This window comes from Actinia tenebrosa, unplaced genomic scaffold (assembly GCF_029948245.1).
Source record: "Actinia tenebrosa isolate PJP-AT-01 unplaced genomic scaffold, QUT_ActTen_1.0 PGA_scaffold5__44_contigs__length_20552954, whole genome shotgun sequence".
NCBI lineage: Eukaryota > Metazoa > Cnidaria > Anthozoa > Actiniaria > Actiniidae > Actinia > Actinia tenebrosa.
Window position 1 is genome coordinate 5,313,488 of NW_028292582.1, and position 15,687 is coordinate 5,329,174.

Below are 15,687 nucleotides of genomic sequence, written 5' to 3' on the forward strand. Positions count from 1 at the left end.
ATATCCCCCTGAGCGACTAACAAAAAACCCCCTCCCTTTCCCTTCTTGAAAACATACACATTTCCATAAAATCACATTTAACCATTCTCAGATTTTTCGAAATTATATATTGGATTTGCAGACAAACAGGAAAATACAAAAAATCATAAATTTAACTGCAACAGTCTGGGCTCCCTGTGTGTAAAAGTTCGAGTTGGCCTGGACTTCCAAACTGCTGACCATAGATTGCACCACGCGACTCGTTCTTTTTGGTCAACCTTCGTGAAGAAGGACGAAGTGCTGACAAAATGCGCTTAGAAAAATGCTATTTTTGTTCGTCTACGGTCTATCCAGGACATGGAATCGCTTTCGTAAGGAATGATTGTAAGGTGAGATAAATACTGTCCTTTTTCTTGGCTTCGTTGGCTCGTATTTGTGACATAAAAAAGCTGAATGAATCTTTCTATTTTACCACTTGGGCCATGAGTGTTGACACATTATTTTTACATAAAAATATTTATCGCTTTTTACTCTAATTTTAAAGCTTTAAAAGAAAGAAGGACAGACAAACCTGCCTTTACTAGTTTCCTGGCTTTACTTACTTGTATTATTTTGAGGGGAGAGAGAGAGAGAGTAAAATTAATGTTTATATAGCGTATTATAAACAGATGCTAATGATTATTAACATTTTATCAAATCCTATTTTTATTCAGATATTCAGATTCTGTAGATCAAAATGCCACAAGAATTTCAAGATGAAAAGAAATCCTAGAAAGATCAAGTGGACAAAAGCATTCAGAAAAGCTTCTGGAAAGGATTTGGCTATTGTAAGTTTATTTTTACTTGTAGGAGAAATTTTTGGTAAAAAAACAAACTTGATCTTTGGAGTATTCTGATGCAAAGCAATCAGAAGAGATGGAGTGAACCAAACAAGAGAAACAAGCTGACTTTAGTCGAACATGGCTAAGAATAGGCTGACATAGGGGTCGCATAGGAAAATATTTTTCAGCCTAGATGTCATTCTCTAGAGTATCATTTCTTCGTTTTAAAATGTTTGTGCATAAGAAGATGCTTGAATCATTGGATACAACTCAAACAAAGGATCTTAGTTTCAAGAGAATGACATGGGGTTTGAAATGGGAAAACGTTGCGCCCAAGGTTAAAGAGGTCTACCCTGCATGGCACATATAATTTTCCATACCTTGGTGACTTCCACAACTTTTAGACATGTTTGGCTCTTAATCAAAATACTGCAGTTTTGTATTCTCATTCTTTACTTTACCATTGGTATTTTTTAATTCAATATCTGTTGCTGAAATGAGGCTAACCCTGAGTAAATGAGTCTGTAATCAAGGAACACTGTGTATTTTATGGATTTGGAAATAATCTAGCACTCTAATGCTCAGGTCAAATGTTGAACTTCGCATGAGCTGAACCTAATAATTATTAGGTTCGGCTCATGTGAAGTTTGACATTTGACTTGAGTCTTAGAGTGCAATAGATCATTTCTGAATCCATAAAATACCATCTAAAATAGATCATTATCAAGTATTGAAACAATGGATAAAATTACAGTCTTCTTTGATGTCGTTAGGTTGGGCTCATGTGAAGTTGACGTTTGACATAAGCCTAACACAGGTGCATTTGTAAAGCACACTGCCTAGAGTTGTATTATCTGAGTGTGTCACGATCATGATGAACAATCTTAAGGTCCATGCAGGCATGTCAGACACCTTTGGTCTTGATAACCTTTGAAATCATGCTCAACCTCATCCAATATTTACGCCTTGTATGCTCATTTTGAAGGACACCACATTTGAGTTTGAAAAGAAGAGAAATGTTCCAGTCAAATATAACCGTGAACTTTGGACCAACACAGGTGGGTACAGACTAAAGCATCTTTTTAGAAAACTATCTTTGTTTAAATATTGATCGTTACTGCTATGAAAACATATTCCATTATAATATTGGCCATCTGTTCATGGGTGGATCCAGAAATTTTAGAATGGGGGCTACTATTACGAAGGTTTTACCAGGGGTTTTAGAAAAAGGGGGGTGACTGTTATTAACGATATACTGAGCAATTTGAGCAAAAGAAGGGGAGCAACTAGTCACCTATTTTATCAACTAAATAGAAAACTTGGGATTTTCTCAAAATTAAGATTTTATTAGCATACTCAGGAAAAAATATGAATATGAGTTTTTATATAAAGCAGATTTCTTTAAAGCCACAAAGTAACCTCATTAAATGAAAAAGTTTTATTCTGTTGTATATTGTAGTCCGTGCTATGAAGAGAATTGAAGAGATTAAACAGAAAAGACAAAATCTACACATTAAAAACAGGTAAGTTTGCTCTCATGAGAGAGAACCACCAATAAACAACTCTATAATTGGAGGAGTAAATAAATTTCATTAATATTATTCTTAATTGGATGAACGTGACTTGAAGAAACAATTTGGACTTGGTTTCTATTTGTATTTCAGATTAAAACCCGACAAACAACTAGTAAAAGAAGCCGACAAGAAAGAAGTGCTACAAAATATCAACCTCATCGCAGAACCAGGTAAAGTAATCTTGTTTTATTGCCTCTTTATTTCTTGTAGCCTGCGTCACATCCGGAAGGAAATTCCGGATGTGACGCAGGGTATATTTCTTGACATGAATGGAGAAATCGTAAGAAAATAAAAATAAAACAGAGAAGAAAACAAAAGCGGATGAAGGAAAGGAAAATGAAAAAAGAGGAAGAGATGGAAAGAAAATAATGAAAGAAATGAACTTAGAGGAAGAAAAGATATATTGACTCGACCGTCATGGATTTTTTTTCCACAGTCAAGAAGAAGAAGGCGCAAAAGATTTCTCAAGTCATGCGAGAAGCAGAAACCATGGACATGGATGAGTAGAACAAAGAACAAGGCTAGCAGAACTAGACTCTTTTCTTTTTATAGTAGACAATGTGTTGTATAAAATAAACAAGGATTGACCCAATTCCTTTTATCATTTTAAAAAACCATTATTCTTGAGAATCCGGCTTCGAAAATCCGTCTGAAAGCCATTTTTGAAATTGTCGTGTTTCTATGGAAACGCACAGAAAGAAAACAACTTTGGTATTACACTGGAAAAAAAATCGAAAAAAAAAGAAAAATGTTTTTGTTTCCCTCTTAAAAAGTTTGCTTGGATATTCGAAAAGGTCTTTCCCTCCGTGGAATAGTTCCTTCTCTAGCTAAATCGTAAAAAGATTGACAAAGTTTGTCTGTTAATTTTGCGAAAATTTTTCGATATGTTTGGCCGGTTAGGAATTCTTGTTTCATAAACATGGTGAACCTTGGAAGTGGACAACGATTTTTCGGAAATCCGAAAATATATATTCCGTTTTCTTTTCTCTTTGAATTAAAGAATTATTGATTCGAAAAATAATTTTTAAAAAAACTGTATTTCGTCCTTTTTGAAAAATTAAATTAAATTAAATTAAAAAAAAAAAAAAAAAAAAACGAATAAAAAAGAATTAAAGAATTATTAATTCCAAAAAGGATTTTAAAAAAGAATTAAAACTATGTTCCATCGTTTTTGGCGGGAAAAAAAGATTAAAAAAAGAAAAGAAAAGAAAAAATTATAGCCGTGAATCAACCGTGAAGTAAGATCACTGTCGACAGTTTTCTTCTTTTTCTGTGTCCCACTTCGCTTCTGCCACCTGCAAGAGGCGTAACATCATCAACTGTTAATGTTGTGTGACTCATAACAATCAGATCGTCACTTATTGTGAGTAATCTCTGAATCATCAACCAGGGCTTATAAAATTCTTTAAAAAATTTCCAATTCGAAATTCTATTCTTTAGAATAAAGATTTCGGCCAGAAAAGGTAAAAAAAGTATTATTTAGATATAAAGTTTGGTTTTGGCTATTTTCCCGACTATAAGCTGACTTTTTAACTTGGCGTCGCGTCCATTGATAAACAGCTTCATTTTTTTTAACCGTCAGTGCTCATTTTTCTTCACTTTATTTGGATTCCTGCTTGTTTACCATCTTGATATTGGAGATAAATACTAATGTTATGGGAAAACATGGTGGATTTTAAAATTTCCTGTCGAGATATCGGTTCTTATGTCTGACGTCTCAGCTCTGATTGGTCGCCCATACTCAAACACTCATCAATAATGAAAATCCGCTTTTCAGCGTCGAAACTTTACGCGTTGTTTGTAAATGTCTTTTTCCACAAATCGACGCTGTTTGGTGCTTGGGATTAGTGCATGAGTATTAACTGAGGAATTTGGTAACCTTAAAGAAAAGCAAGAGGATTTTCGGAGGTTTTCACTTCTGGTCCGGGAAATCCTGGGAACGATTTCCGCTGTGCTCTGCTGTGCTCTGCTGTGCTCTGCTGTGCTTGGGTTTGGACAACGTTCAAGTGCTTGAAGACCCGTAAACATTATAAGACAAGGCTCGGTCCAGACATTCCGACAGATACTCTTTTCCATCTTGGATTTTAACTCGGAGAAAATTCAGTGAATCAGTGTTTCTTCTGATAAGCCTCTCTTGGAACTACACCTTTTGTTCTTATTTGAAGACTTCAACTTTTGTTTTCGTTTTTCCCCTGGAATTTAAGAAGTCGTAAATGGAGAATTGTCTACAGTTGTAAACAAACTTTTTCAGCGTGTATGTACAAGCTTTCACGACTACGAAATGGGGAAAGCAATTGTATTTGAAATTTTACCACACAGGCGAGAAAAAACTTACCATCCGGGAGAAGTTGTTTCTGGTGAATGTGTTATTGAATTGAAGGAAAGTTTGAAATTCCGTAGCGTGAATATCGAATTCATTGGAGAAGCAAGAACGACATGGGATGAAATGCAGAACTATACTACGACTCACAAGGATGAAGAGATATATTTTCATAAAAAATCTTCGCTTATTTCTAGTGGTAAGTGAGAAATTTTGTTGTAAATACTCCTAGGTAATATTTAGTTTCTTTCCTTTTCCTTTTTCTGTTTTTTTTTTTTTTTTTTTTTTTTTTTTTTTGACCAAGGAAATGCTGGTAGAGTGCAAATCACTTATTCGTGAAATAGCACAAAGACAAAACAAATCTATTTCTTTGGTTTTCACAATTGTTTCATTGGCGCTATTTTTTACTATTTAGTTAGTACTATTTCACGGATATATTGTTTCCACACTAGTTCTAAATCGATGCACCTTTCTCAAAATTATCTTGGATGAAAGCACAAAAGAAATCACACTTTTCTAGATATAATTATTTGACATTTATTGTGTACGTATTTCTCTTAGCCTCGCATTCAACATGTTATGTACTGCAATTAAATCATGAAAGCAAGTTTCCAATCTCACCATTAGAACTTTTCCATCGCTTGAGATCATTAGAACCGCTATATTCTGAAATCAATATTATTTTTGGCTTCGTAAAACAAGCTGTTATACTTGTTAAAAGACGCAGGGAATGTTTGTACCGTAAGTTTTATTGTTAATGTAAGAATCGGGGTCATTTTTTTGGTGTCAGAAACAGCAAAAATCTTTTAAAAAATCCCTAAAATATATCCGATTTTCTTCCGAAAAGTAGATGTTGCAAAAGCATTTTATCTCTCGCTATTTTATTTGTTCTTCACTTTTCTTTCATTCATTCCATTTACACTTAATTATGCAAGCGTTATAAGATTACACAATAGTGTGAAAAGTCTGCTTCAAACACACTTAAAGTAATTAACGCTTCTATATCCAAGCGACGCGCATAAACGTACTATCTTGTAAATCCAGTAATCAAATCCAACCACTACCCCTCCCTCCACAATAAAAATTTAACCAACCACATCACTTCGTCAAATAAATATTTGAAGGCAACCCTTGGTGCAAGACATAACAAAATTATCGTCCTGGAGAATGTTTTGGAGAAGGATTTTCAAGAGAGATTTCGACATTTAAAAAAAATCTTCGTATCAAATATAGCAAATTTATAGCTAAACATAAACTTTGCTAGTATGTTTTTTTTTCCTTTAAGATTTTGGAATTCGAAACTGATATGCTTGCCATTGTGCAGTGGACAGCCGCAAGCAAATACTGGTTTCTTGATTACGTTTGTCGTTACCATAGGAACATACCGTAGAAAACTATAGAAAACATTAGCCATTTTATAAGTGTTCAAGTTAAGGTTTCTATTTTGGAAGTAGGTCCTGAATTATTATCATCACTTTGCTCTTAATGGCTTGCTACATTGTGACGTCATTTCTATTTATAATGAACGAGAAATGAAAAGGCTAGGTAATGACGTCATCTCTATTTATAGGTAACGAAAAGAAAGGCTCGGTCAGCGTACTTTCGCCTGGGAGACATGTCATGGAGTTTACTTTCAAAATCCCGCCATTCAGTCTCCCATCATCCTTTGATAGCAAGCATGGTCACGTGAGACACTATCTGAGGGCGCGGATCATTAGACCTTGGAGATTTGACGAGGTTACTAAGGAGGATATTCACGTGATTGATTTGATTGATGTCAATTGTCCTCGAATGCTGGTACGTAATATCGTAAACTTTCTTTTGTTTCGGCATATTATAGGTTTTCCATTTCAGACCACGTGTCATTACCTAGAGTATCATTTCTTCGTTTAACGGTTGTGCATAAAAGAACACGCGAATATATGGGTACAACTCAAACAAAGAATCTTATTCGCTAGATAATGACATGTCTGTGATGGGAAGGTATAACGCCCAAGCTAAAGGAGGTTGTTTGAAATTACCCTGCAGCTTCTGCATAGATTTTGAAAAAGACAGTGAAGATCTAACTACATTGCTTTGATTGATTTCTGCTACAGATGCCAGTGTTCGGAGAAGCTCAACGATCGCTCAACTGCTTACGTAACGGGACGGCCGCACCTTTACAGGCCCTCGTACAATCCGACCGCAGTGGTTACTGTCCAGGCGAAAAGGCTAGTTTAATAGTGGAGATCAAAAACCTCCCACTAACAGAGAAATACCAGACCACTATTTACCTGATACAAAATGTGACGTATAAATCCCGATGCGGGAAACATCGAAACGATTACAAGCGGCTCAAGTTGTTACAGCGGTCGTCTTCATCGAACAAGTGCGATGAAGTGGAGATCCCGGATGTTGTGCCCAGCATGAGGAATTGTGGGATTTTATCTATCTCGTACTATTTAAAGGTATCAAGAAGAGTGAATGTGATTGGATAACTATCGTTGACTGACAGCTGACGTGACATCTGACAGACAGACCTGCATGACAGCCATTGACCACACGACGCGACCTGGGTTTTGTCACGCGAGGATACCCCACGACTTTATTCTCATAAATTTTCTTCGCTTTGTTCCTATTTAGTATTGATTAAGTCTTTCTTTATATTTCATTTTAGAGGTTTAGGGGGTTACATCCTGACATCGACCTCCAATCTCCCCCTGGGTTAAGATCCCACCATCAACACGAATATAAACACTATGCGCACATATATTTGTGCACACTAGCGAGCATTTTTCATTTCTCGCACTTGTTGGAGAAAAAGTGGGGTTAGGCTTCACGAATTTGCAACGTCCCCTGTGATTGGTTAGGTTTAGGGGCGGGGTTAAGGTCATCGTTTTCTATTGTTCTACACATGTGCGCCCTCCAATAGGATCACATCAAAAACGACCCAAAAAGCGCGACGGACAGACCATGGGTGGGTGGGACGGGGTGAGCTGGGGGATCTGTAGTCGTGTTTTTGAAGACGTCAAGACCTTGACCGACATTGTGTTTTCGTGGTCCTCTACAAGAATGCTTGACTCACCTAAAAAGTTCAGTTCCAAATTTTAATGACTCTCCAAGACCACATCTTTTCCCCTTCGTAATAGAGATAAACGTACCTTAGATTGCATACCATATATCCGTGAAAACGTGAACTTTAATAAGAAATTGAAGTTCATTAGACTCAGATGAATGTAGGCCTACAAAACTTTGCACTAATTTGTACAATTTTGTTAGTTAGCTTTTACAACGATATACGGTATGCACTCTACTGTGGACAGACTAATGGACGGTTCGCGAGAGTTGCCAGCTGGGTTTCAATTAGCTTATAAAAGTCTTAGAATCTACTTTTGGTGGTCAAACACTGATCACCACATGCTGCCAACCAAAAAGAATTCTATCGAAAATTTGCGATTCAGATGATGAAAATTTCTGCACGAGACAGAAAAATGACGTCCCCCACCCCCCACCCCCCATCCCCCATCCCCCTGATTTAACATTATTTACTGACCTGTGGCCGTACTACTTCTTATTTCATTAACAGGTAGTGATAGCGCTGGTCCAAGGTCAAGATTCAGGTATGGACCTCGAGGTTGACCTTCCTATCACCATAGGAACAGTACCGCTGCGCAAGTCTTACGGGCTCATAAGTAAGATGATTCCGTGTTCTCAACTGAACGAGAGCAAGTTTAACAACAAGACATTCGTTACGATTAAACACAGTAAGTCACTACACTATGGAGTCAAGGGATTCTTTTGGGGGGGGAGGGGGTAATTGGTTCAGTCCAATTTCAGACCACGTCAATATGGCAGCTCTTCCAGCGACAGCTCCATTGACACGCCTTGCTAAATGTTAAAAGTTTGACTGAAAACGCCTGACGTCGAACTGCAGTTTTAGGTTTGCGATACCTAGCAAGAACGTCGTGCTAAATGTCTCTATAGTTTGGCGTTCATAACATAAGGCGCGATGAGAATTAATAATAATCAATTGTTAGTTAATATTTAATAATAAAACCCGATAATTATTATCCCATTATTATTATTATTATTATTATTATTAACTGGCTGCGCGACAACCTCCAAACACCACCTTCACGCTAGATATCCAAACTCAACCCACATTTAACTAATCCTTTTTTTCTGTTATTCAACAGTGTCTCAAGTGAATCTCTTTTCACTCTCTGCAGTAGCGACTTGATGAGTCAGTCAGTCAGTCAGTCAGTCAGTCAGTCAGTCAGTCAGTCAGTCATTCAGTCAGTCAGTCAGTCAACTTTGCAATAGGCCCTTTGCAGTTAACGGTCACGTGTCTGTACTGGACTGCAAAATTTTTGTTTTTATATTAAATTGGTGATTCTTTTTAGCTACTTGTAAAGAACTGAATGAAAACATGTGTATCCAGTGTGTTACGAAATGCAGTTTTATTACGATCTCTCGAAACAGGTTGTAGAAAGTTTGTTTGCAGTCCAGTAAATTTCACCCATGGGAATCAAGATGTTCATTCATTTGCTCTCAGTGAATTAATCAGCACGTGATTGCTTAGCTGCAAAGGGCCTATTAAGATTATGAACTTTATATAGGTGCGTATCTGTTGATGAAAGGAATGTCTTGAGATTCAGATCGGATCTTAAGTCGACGTGTCAACAAAGAAATTTTTTATTTTATAATAAATAATGATTTGTAGATAGTGAAAATAGTATAGTTATATGATATCTTGTGTTTTAAATACAAGAGAGATTTTAAGAGATTTTTTGTATGATTGTTTCTCGCCTTTATTGAGTATCACAAATTTTAGAGATGTTCTAATGTATCACTTAGTAAAAATCAATGTTTCTGGAAAATATTGGATTTTTTGAACGTTAAGTGAAGGTAACTTAAAATTAACAGGAAAAGAGCAAATTGATTAAAAAGTATTGAAGAGATTTGTGTTTAGTTGTCTAATAATGAATCCTTGTTCTTTTCTTAATTATCATCTGTCTTTTCCTTTCTTGTTGTGTCGTCTAGGTCTAGTTCTTATTCTTTGTTAGTTTTCTTAGAGGGGCGGGGGACGCAGCGGAGAGTGAGAGTGAGGAAGAGAGAGTCAGGCAGGGAGGCGAGAGGGGAGAAGAGGCGGGGAGGAGGAGCGTGAGGAGGAGGAGGAAAGAGGCGAGGACGGAGCGTATGCTGGTATAGCTGTCTCTGTAGGCGGTGCGTCTTTTTCTTTCTCTCTTTCTTCTTCTTCTTCTTCTTCTTCTTTTCTTCTTCTTCTTCCTCTTCCTCTTCTTCTTCTTCTTCTTCCTCTTTTTCTTCTTCTTCCTCTTTTTCTTCTTCTTCTTCCTCTTCTTCTTAATATGACAAGCAAAGCAAAATAGATGATACAGCAATTGATGTTGCATTAGCTTTTGTTCCGCAGTTTTATTGTTATAGTGTTAATTTTTCGCTCGGCTAAATGCTCGTTTTAAGTATTTAAAAATAACGAAACTGTTTCTAATCTGTAAACAATCTCCATTTAAACAATGATACTTCAAACACAAAGCATAAAGGTGATTTTACCTAGGGCATTTTCGTATACCAGTAAAAAGGAATCTATAAAAAAGAAGAAAGAAAAAGATATACCTTACGTGCCATGCAGACATAACCAATACGATATAAAATGAATCTTTGAAAACTCCTAATTGTGCACCATTGCGCTTGAACAGAAAATAAAAAATTCAAACTAAATAGCTATATAGGAATTGAAAATTTGAAATGTCCAGAATAATTCTTAACAATCCCCCTTGAAGTCATGCAAAAAAATACGATCCCCCTAAGCAAGGCTTGTAGCTTCTTCCAAAAATTGTGCATCCCCCCATTTTTCTGATAAAAATTTGCCCATCCCCGCTTTTTCCTACCAAAAATTTCCCGATCCCCCCTCAATTTCACCTGCCCCCTCCCTTTCCGTCCTGCCATACATTATGAACACAGCCTTATCTAAAATTTAAAGTTTACGAATATTTTCCAGTGTTAACTCTGGTGATCAACGAAACAAATTTCGAATTGCCGTAAGCGTTTTCATGGTTCATGGTTTTTGATTTTCTAGACCAGTAACTCCTAAATAGTATAATTTATTTATCATCTTTAAACAAATGAGAAAAAAAACTTATTCGATATAGATTTTTTGGTGGGGGGGGGGGGGGGGGGGGGGGGAATAAATGTAGACTGATAGCTTAGTAAAATCAAAATGGCTCATTGAGTTAATGGTCAATCCTATAGCAACCAGTTTATTCCCAAGACCAGCCTTTTTTGTTTAAAACTAGACATCCCCTCGAGTTCCAATTTACCTGCTTTAATTATTATCGTTATTCAGTGTTCCGAGGACAGGCTACTTAAGCAGCCTAAGGGCATGCATAACTGTTGTCATTATTATAAGGTGTTTTCATTCAATGGCCCGAAAATTAACCCAGAATGCTGCACGTGGGGAAAGTTTTTTTTGTTCAGCGTTGCTCATCTTGATTCTAGGCAAAAAATGTAATCTTTTTTGTCGTTAACAACTATGGCCAGTGGGGATAAAGGTTATACGTATTCCTCCTTTTGTCACATGGCTTTAAGAATATGTAAGAGTCATGCAATATTTTAAAACCACAATATATATAAAAATTATATTTGACGCGAACTGTGGAAAATTGAGTGGGGAATCAATCTAGGCATTTTGAAATATGGCGACCAATTTGAATGGCTATTGTTCTTCACTGACAAGCGACTGACTAGCCTCGTGTTCACATGGAAACATAAAAGCGTTTTCACATGGTCAGTCGCTATTCAGTCCAGAACACTAATTATTCAAATTGGTCGCCATATCTTGATTCGGTGTATATATTCTTCATCATTTTCGTATAGTTCAAAATAAAATTCTCAATGCTGCATGAAATAAAAGACAACTGAGAATGGCACGAGCCAGCGCAGAAGAACATTCCATTCTAGTAATAATCGCTATGACGACGACGACTTACGACATCTTTCTTTAATACAATACTGAAGCTGTCTGTTGAAAAACTTTAACAAAGTACACAAAAATACGAGAAGTTAGTTTCAAAACTAGTAACTATATTTTCTCATTGTCTTCTGCATTTTCAAAATATAAAAAGAAGTTAGAAAAGATTGAATCAAGTTGGACTTATAGACGCGCTCTCCTAGATATTTTTTAGGAGAGGCGGACGAGACGAGATCTAAAGGAGCAGCTGTCCATATAGTACCACATTTCATAACGTCTTTTGTGCTTATCCACTGACCTCCATCAATAATTCCTTTAATCCTGTATCAAGCGCACATGGAACTGAGGAAAGTACTAATTGAAATGCACGGATTACCAAAAAATTGCTGTAATGAGTTTGTGCTCGCTTGAGAGGAACAGAGATACAAGTTGACTGAGTACTGAAAGACGTGTCTTCCGAGGGAAAAAGCAAGAATGAGCCCGGCTTGCCAAAATGGAAAAGAGCTAGATAGAAACTAAAAATATTAAAACGTCCGGACAAAAAGTTTGATCTCACGCACCTTTATTCTATTCATTGTTTGATATTCATTATTTATTTTATTCAAAAACCGTCAATTAAAGCTTTTCTCGAAGAATTGAACAATTACGCCTTGATAAAATTAAGGCTTTTTGCTTCTCAAATGTTTTCCAAAAGAAAAACAAAAAACGAAAAAAAAAAAAAAAAAAGAATAAAAATAAAATAAAGCCTTTAAGAAATAAAACGGAGCATATTTACAAATTAGTTTTCTCTTTTTAAAACAATTTTGTCATTATAGTTTCAGTTGCTTTTTAATGCAACAATAAGCCTGAAGCGAGATGACGTTTTACCCCCATCTCTAAACCATAATCCTTTTCACATTGCTTTTCTTCTTTAATTATGACTTTTGTTCCTGTATTCTCCAAGGAATCAAAAATCTTAATATGAAAGAATTTTAAAAACTACTATGGTATAGAGTCGGGGGTTAACAATTCTGCTCTGTAGACACGTGAGATAAGATCGTCAAGTTTTATTGTCAGATTTGTATTCGCTAACGCGCGTTTACTGATATCGTTATCGTATCGTTGTCAGTTTAATTGTATCGTTTTAGATGATTTATCTTCGAACCAGATTTAGACTGATTTAATGTTCACCGCACCTGTATATGTTCTTTTGTATAAGACGAGCACCTTTCAGACATATCCCGCCTACGCACAAACAACCCTTAGGAACGGCTATTTTAATGCTATGTTCGACAGGTATATTGAGCTGTTTTGAGCATGCTTATTGTCCGTTCGTTTATGGAGAGCATAGGAGAACAACTAAAAGATGTTAAGGGAGGCGTATTAAGCTGTTTTGGTTATTTTTATCGCCCATCCATTGATGAGGGCAGAAAAGAAAAAAAATTCTAAACAAAGAAAAATTCCATAGCAATCAATTAACGTTTTTACGTTTTTTGTCGAATGGAATATTTCATTGATGGACATGATGAAAGCCGGTTTTTTCTATATTTAAGACACGACTAAAATCTGCTCTTATCAATCAACCTGCTTGAAGAGTAAGAGTAAGAGAATAGGTCGTACTGGACGAAAGAAATAGAAAGAAGCGAGAATTAACGTTACCCACCAAGCACATTTTTATAAACGTATGCTTTTTTTTTGCAAAGACTAGTATTTTACCAATGTTATAAGATACGTATACTATAAGAAAATATGTAAAAAAGACAGTTGATAATATGTTAAGGTAATCGAATAAATCAAACGATGAAAAATGATTAAACAAACGAAAGAAAAACAAACGAAAGAAAAACAAACGAAAGAAAAACAAATGAAAGAAAAACAAAAGGAAGAAAGACAAACGAAAGAAAAACAAACGAAAAAAAGCAAACGAAGAAAAACAAACGAAAGAAAAACAAACGAAAGAAAAACAAACGAAAGAAAAACAAACAAGGACGACTGAAATACATCGCATACAAAACTGAAGTACAAAATAATTTGACACCATCTTGTAAAAGCAAAAGTGTTTAAAAAAACATATCATATGAAACTGAAATCAATTTTATGCAAACCAAAACCTTCTCAGTAATATGCTATTCCAATGATCCGATGAGGATATATATACCGAACTGAATACTTTTTTTCAAATCTTTGGTTAGTCTGATTATTTTTTCAAAAAATTGTATTTTTAATTAATAAGTTTAATAAGAGAATAAAACAGAATGTAGGCATGTTTTGGATATAGTTTACCTAAAATATTTTTTAAATATTTTCTTACTATCAGTAGATCAATGTGCTTCTATTTTTATATTTGTTGTCTATTTATTACTTGAATACAATTCACCTTTTTTTAGGAAGTTGATAAATTTTACTGAATTTTTTCGTGGCTAATTTCATTCTGATTTATCTGTTCTACCAAACTAATCCCATCTTCCCCTATCGTGGTCTGTTTTGTGACGGTTCGTCATTTCCAATCGGTTCCGTTTCTGGGCCAGAAAATTCAGTTTAAACTTCCTATCAACTCCCGCCTCAGTATTTGGTGTTTGTGAATGAGTTCTTCAACAACCGGATGTGAATGTCATCCTACCACACGAGCTACCTATTTCAACAACACGAAATAACGGACAAACTTCCTTGGTAACACGACAGCGACTCAACTGATCAAATATATTTCCAGTATTGAGAACTCTTTCTTCAAGATTAGAAGGAAGCCTTAAGATCAATACCAGCAGAAGAGTTAGATAATTTTGAAGCCTCATAATTCAATTTGATTCGGGAAAGATAAACAGGAAAATCACTATATGGTCACCGTCTAAAAATGTTATTCGGTACCTGAAACCCTATAATTTCGACTATTTACTTCGAGATAAACCTGCTGCATGCGACAAAAATAAATGTCACAAAAATTAATTAAGCTTAACGTTTTTGCACTTAAACAAAAATTGGCCTAAAAATTGTTCAATGATTTGTAGTGCCCGGTTCTTACAGCCGGATTCATTTATTGAAACTGGTATTTCTAATGACTTGAATTGGCTTTCGGGTGACTGCTTGCTTTTAACTTCGATTTTTGCATCTATAATTTTGACTCAACACTCGAGAGACATTTTCAAACGAACGGGCCCAGATTCTCACAAACTGAGTACATGTACGCTTGCCACTTTGAGTCCTCACAAAGTTTATCAGTTTGATAACCAACCATTTTTTACTTTTTTTCCCAGCGATTATTCTTAATAAGTTTTAGAAGTATAATTTACGAATAAAAACGAAAAAAACGAGAAAAATTTTTTGTGTCAATATTTATTTTCGTTCGTTGGACAAATAAACTTGAATTTTCAAATCCAAATTCAATAATGTCCCCATTAGAGGTAGGAAATATGGGGCCGAACAGGAAAAATATTTTTAGGAATAAGTAATTATCGAATAATCTTTTACAGATTTTTTAAAAAACGTTGTCGGTCCGAGACTCAGGAATGGGCGATCTGAAGCTAAAAGAAATTTTTGTACTTTTATCATTTTTTTGGCTAATACGAAAAATCCTATTTCTAACAAAAAAGGTTAAGCTTTATATTCCAATCTTTAACTGAAAGGAAACTACGTTGCTGCCTAGATTTCACTCGATTTCTGACCGACACAGCTTTAAGAAATAAAACAAAAAGGTGTACATATATAAATGTACATATATACCGAAATATAAGCGTGTGCTTATTGAAATGATTTTGCTTCGTACCGGCACGAGACCAGACTGTCCAGCTCTAGTCCCTTGTTACCTTGTTAGTCGTACTAAATAGTCACTGAGTTTTACTTCAACCTCACATGACATTACATTAAGATTCGCTTGTTTTGATAACATTCTCGACACATGCACGGAGCTAAAGCAAGGCATTCTTTAACTTTTTGGTTCTGCTGTTCTACATAAAACGGAAGTTTATTTTGGAGTGTCAGGAGAAAATAAACAAACACTTCTCTTCAAATATCATATCGTCTAGCTTTGTACAGCGTGGGCGTCTAAGTTGT

General features: G+C 35.6%; 2 protein-coding genes across 2 annotated transcripts; both read left to right on the forward strand.

Annotated features, from left to right (window-relative positions):
• The first annotated feature begins 225 nt into the window (after positions 1-225).
• On the forward strand, positions 226-2,966 carry LOC116291610 (putative ribosome biogenesis protein RLP24). Its single transcript, XM_031698790.2, has 6 exons — positions 226-368; positions 693-806; positions 1,786-1,858; positions 2,260-2,323; positions 2,465-2,544; positions 2,811-2,966. Exons 1-6 carry the CDS (start codon positions 288-290, stop codon positions 2,879-2,881), a joined length of 483 nt encoding a protein of 160 aa, XP_031554650.1. The 5' UTR covers positions 226-287; the 3' UTR covers positions 2,882-2,966.
• A 506-nt stretch (positions 2,967-3,472) lies between these two features.
• On the forward strand, positions 3,473-9,634 carry LOC116291614 (arrestin domain-containing protein 3). The gene is made up of 5 exons (XM_031698796.2): positions 3,473-4,893; positions 6,265-6,491; positions 6,791-7,141; positions 8,260-8,437; positions 8,870-9,634. Exons 1-5 carry the CDS (start codon positions 4,656-4,658, stop codon positions 8,911-8,913), a joined length of 1,038 nt encoding a protein of 345 aa, XP_031554656.1. The 5' UTR covers positions 3,473-4,655; the 3' UTR covers positions 8,914-9,634.
• The last annotated feature ends 6,053 nt before the right edge of the window (positions 9,635-15,687 follow it).